This window comes from Dasypus novemcinctus, chromosome 4, assembly GCF_030445035.2.
Source record: "Dasypus novemcinctus isolate mDasNov1 chromosome 4, mDasNov1.1.hap2, whole genome shotgun sequence".
NCBI lineage: Eukaryota > Metazoa > Chordata > Mammalia > Cingulata > Dasypodidae > Dasypus > Dasypus novemcinctus.
The window spans coordinates 122472058-122476304 of NC_080676.1; the positions used below are offsets into that span (position 1 = coordinate 122472058).

At 40.0% G+C, this 4247-nt stretch overlaps 1 protein-coding gene across 1 annotated transcript; it reads left to right on the plus strand.

Moving 5' to 3' along the window:
* Nucleotides 1-2940: 2940 nt before the first annotated feature.
* Nucleotides 2941-3680, plus strand: LOC131278360 (kanadaptin-like). Its single transcript, XM_058296477.1, has one exon. It carries the CDS (start codon nt 2941-2943, stop codon nt 3673-3675), a length of 735 nt encoding a protein of 244 aa, XP_058152460.1. The 3' UTR covers nt 3676-3680.
* Nucleotides 3681-4247: the final 567 nt, after the last annotated feature.

Below are 4247 nucleotides of genomic sequence, written 5' to 3' on the forward strand. Positions count from 1 at the left end.
CACAGATATTAAGCAAGATGCTATATTTGCTCAGAGATTATATGGAAGCCCTGGAATTCAAACTAGTCTGTTTCCAATACCTATGCTAACTGCTGTGTCAAACTGAGCCAGCCATATTGTCATAGCTCAATAAGTATGATTAAACACTTTTACCCTCTCCAGTGATTTGGAATGTTCTTGCAGCAGCTGGGGAATAATTGTCTTGGTTAAAGACAAATATTGGGTTGAAGTAAAAATATAATTCATTAATCATGACTTTTATGTTGACCTATGTATCATCATGTTGATATTTAAGACAGCAAATTGTACTGAGTTTATTCAAGTGATTTAGGCCTTGTTGAAATCAGCCTCTGAATCTGAATGGATTTCTACATGATTGCCATTCTCATGACTGGTGCTGCTGTCACTTCCTATTTTGTCACTCCTCTGTAGCTGTCTTTTTATGACCCTTTTCAATCATCTCTACCTGTTTTTGACCATCCTACACAATTCAATACACTTTCTGTGCTAAAGATTTACAGTTTACAAAAACTAACCTGAAGAACATTTTTTCTTAAGTATATAATAAAGTACCTTTCCTATCCTTCAAGTGATTTTGTAGTGTATTTATTTCATACAATGGAAATAAGACAACACTTGCTCTGAACTATGCTAAGGCTCTTTACAAAATCCCTCTACTTAGTACTAAGCTCTAAATTCAGCTTGATCATGCTAGCCTCAGAGTTTTGAGAACACACTCACAAATGAATTATACTATTTCTTCCACTGGTAAATTGAATTATTTCAGACAGTTAGTTTATTTTCCTTTTTTGATGACATCTATAAAATTTAGGCTACCAGCAGGAAAGTTGGCACACTCAAAGAGATTGTAAGAGACAGTTTAATGAAAGAACTATTTACCAAAGTGTGAGCAGAATTAAACCACCAATAATAGATAAGGAAACACACAAGGTTTAGCAATGGTAGGGCTAAGCTACTATCCCCAGTTGAATGGGCAGTGGAAGGATATATTGTTGTCATTTCCTTGGAAAAGTTGAAACCTCAAAAAGGAGCAGATCAAAAGAAGATTTGGAAATAAAGAATGGTAACCAATGGGAGAGGCATCTCCAGGCTCTCTGGCAGTCTGATCCTGGGCTGGTGTTTTCCATTGACTGGAAGGGTGGAAGGGTAATGGAGCACAGGAGATGTTGTCTATAAATGTCAGTCTCCTTGGGCATAGATCAAAACAAAAAAGATGATAATATAGGGTGGGGGAGGGTGGCAAAGGTAGACTAAACAACAAAATACTGAAATGTGTTAATCCAGCAGAGACCTTACATCTCATTTCAAGATTTGTATATTCAACTACTGACTTACCGTCTTCACTCAGATACTAAATAGGCATCTGTGGTACACAGAATTCTTATATGGCCCCCAAGATTCACATCTCCTGGTATGAGCATCTGTGTAACCTCTTCTGCTTGACTGTGGGCATAAACTAGGGATACAATGGGATAGTGTCTCCTTTGATTAGGTAATGCTCTATTAGCAAAGTGATGGGAGAGTCGTTCCATGACTATGTTGCTTCATGTGGGATTCCTTGGTAGGGGATAGGGGGATTATTCTCATGACCTTGAAAGAGCAACTGTATTGTTATGGAAATGGCCTTGACCTGTAACAGCAGGTGGCCTCTGACACCTCATTAATAACCCATCATCAGAAAGTAGAAACTCTTTTTGCTGTAAGAAACACGTTTCTAACAGCCTGAATGAACTTTGAAGATAATCCTGAGCTCCAGATGAGAACTGCAGTGTTGTTCTCTGTAAAAGTTCATCTGTAAATTTAAAATACATTCAGAATCCAAAACATTTCTTTCCTCTTTGGTGACCAATTGGGTTAATTCCTTCATTTCTCCTTTGAACTTATTTCAAAAACATCCTAAAGTATTTGCCCCAAATAGTTTGGGATATATGCCCCATAATATCTATTCTTCCCATGTGGAGCTGGCCCATGCACAGTGCTGATGTGTGCAAGGAGTGCCATGCCACGAAGGGGTGTCCCCTGCATAGGGGAGCCCCACACACAAGGAGTGCACCACATAAGGAGAGCCGCCCAGTGTGAGAGAAAGTGCAGCCTGCCCAGGAATGGCACCACACACACAGAGAGCTGACATCAACAAGATGATGCAAGAAAAAGAAACACAGATTCCCTTGCCTCTGACAACAACAGAAGTGGATAGAGAAGACGATGCAGCAAATAGACACAGAGAATAGACACTGGGGCGGGGGTGTGGGGGGGAAGGGGAGAGAAATAAATAAATAAATCTTTAAAAAAATATATCTATTCTTCCTAAAGTTGTCAAAATAATACTTTTGATGTGGGTTATGGGTGGGAGACTCTTCATCTCTTCAGAGATAACCTAAGCTGTCTGTCCTGACTTGTGGGTGTGGGATGGTAAGAAGCTGCAGTCCTGCCCTTGGTGACCATGGCAATGACTCCAGTCCAGGGAGGCCATTTAGCAATGCAAAGTCTATATACATGCACGTCAGTCCAGGGAAACTCTGATGGTAGTGATGCCAAAACTTAAGGGAACTTGGACTTGGCCTCAAATGGGAAATATAATATAGCCTGTGCATAAATTCAAAATCATCTAATTCTGTATCCAAGTGTGCCTAGTCTCTAGAAATCCTGTTAAGTGATATGGGCTTTGAATGTTCAGAAAGGATGTAAGACTAAATGTGTATTCAAAGTTCCATCCAGATGGAATGTGGGCAAGATGTTAATTCAGGCTCACCTGAGATGTGGGTGATATGTTAATTCAAAACCTATCTGGTACTCAAGCAAAGACTTAACTAACAAAGAAAGTAGTTTTCTTTGATAAAAGCACCATTTGACTCCCCACCCTGTACAAAAGGAACTTGAGGATCCCGCCAGCCCTTGCGAAGCCGGTAGCCACCAGTGATGTGCAAATGCCTGTGCTGTCCCTCAGTTCTTGCTGTTTTTGTGGGAGGGAATCTTGGCCTAAAATACCCATGGTTCGCTGCAGTTGCATGTTATTCAGAAAGGACTGAAAATCAGACTACAGATACAGGAAACAAAGCTAAAAAGCTTACATTGCCTCTCTTTGGTGCCATGAAAGGAGGAATCAAATTCAAATTAAAAGCTGGAAAGGTCAGGAAGTTACCCCCCAAGCATCCAGAATTCCCTCCAACTCTAATGAGAATGAAGGATGAGCCTGAGGTAGAAGAGGAGGAAGAAGAGGAGGAGGTGGAGGAGGAGGAGGAGAAAAAGGAAGAGCATGAAAAGGAAAAAATGGATGATGGAAGTGACAGGCTACAGCAGAAAGTAGAACCAGAAGAAGCAGGGCAGGGAATGAGCGCCCCCACAGATGTCACATGTTCTAAAGAAACAAAAAATCATGAAAGCATGTCTCAACTCAACCAGGTGGAACAGAATAAGGATTTTCAAGAGATTAGTCAAACAGCTGCTTCACTCAAGGAACCCTCAATATCAAAGAAGGAATATGAAAAATGCAGCAATGAATTGAAGAAAAAGAAAGCTCCTGGACCAAGCAAACTTCCATCAAAACTTTCCTCCACATATCCAGAAGATGACCCAGATTACTGTGTGTGTGTCCCACCTGAAGGCCAAAGTGGTGATGGCAGGACCTATCTTAATGACAAGTATGGCTATTGATTGCTGCAGAACCCAAAGGAAAACCTCATGGGCCATGTGACAGGGATATTTGGGCAAGCATGTCAAACTGAATGGCCAGAGGAATTCAGATGATCATTTGTATAATCCAATGACTTGTCTTTTCTTTCATGTTCTTGGCTTCCTAAATCTACCTACCCATTTTATTCTCTCAACTTTGGTATTTATGTTTAAAAGTGTGTGTGTATGTTAAAAGGAACCATATATTTTGAGAATCACTCAAGTGAGAGAGGTGACTCTATTAAAATGAGAAGATAAAAAAAAAAAAAAAGAAAAGGAACTTGAAAATCTTGTTACGGGTTCGGGTTTAAACAGAAAGCTCCCGAGTCCGGCCAGCCATCAATAAACCATTTTTTCTTCTCAAAATCTTTCCTGAGTCCTGGCCTTTCTATATGCAAATAATTGAACCTCTCTCAAATTCTATAACACTTTAACATGTAAATTTAAAACATAGCTACTCTTTCAAAACCTTAGCATGGCTTCCAGTCTCACACAAAGAAAAGGCCAACATCTTTAAAATAATCCATAGATATTAAAGCTATCTAATGTGGGGT

Excerpts from the sequence above, each read along its gene's own strand:
- LOC131278360 (XM_058296477.1), top strand. The coding sequence starts at position 2,941 with ATGTGCAAATGCCTGTGCTGTCCCTCAGTTCTTGCTGTTTTTGTGGGA.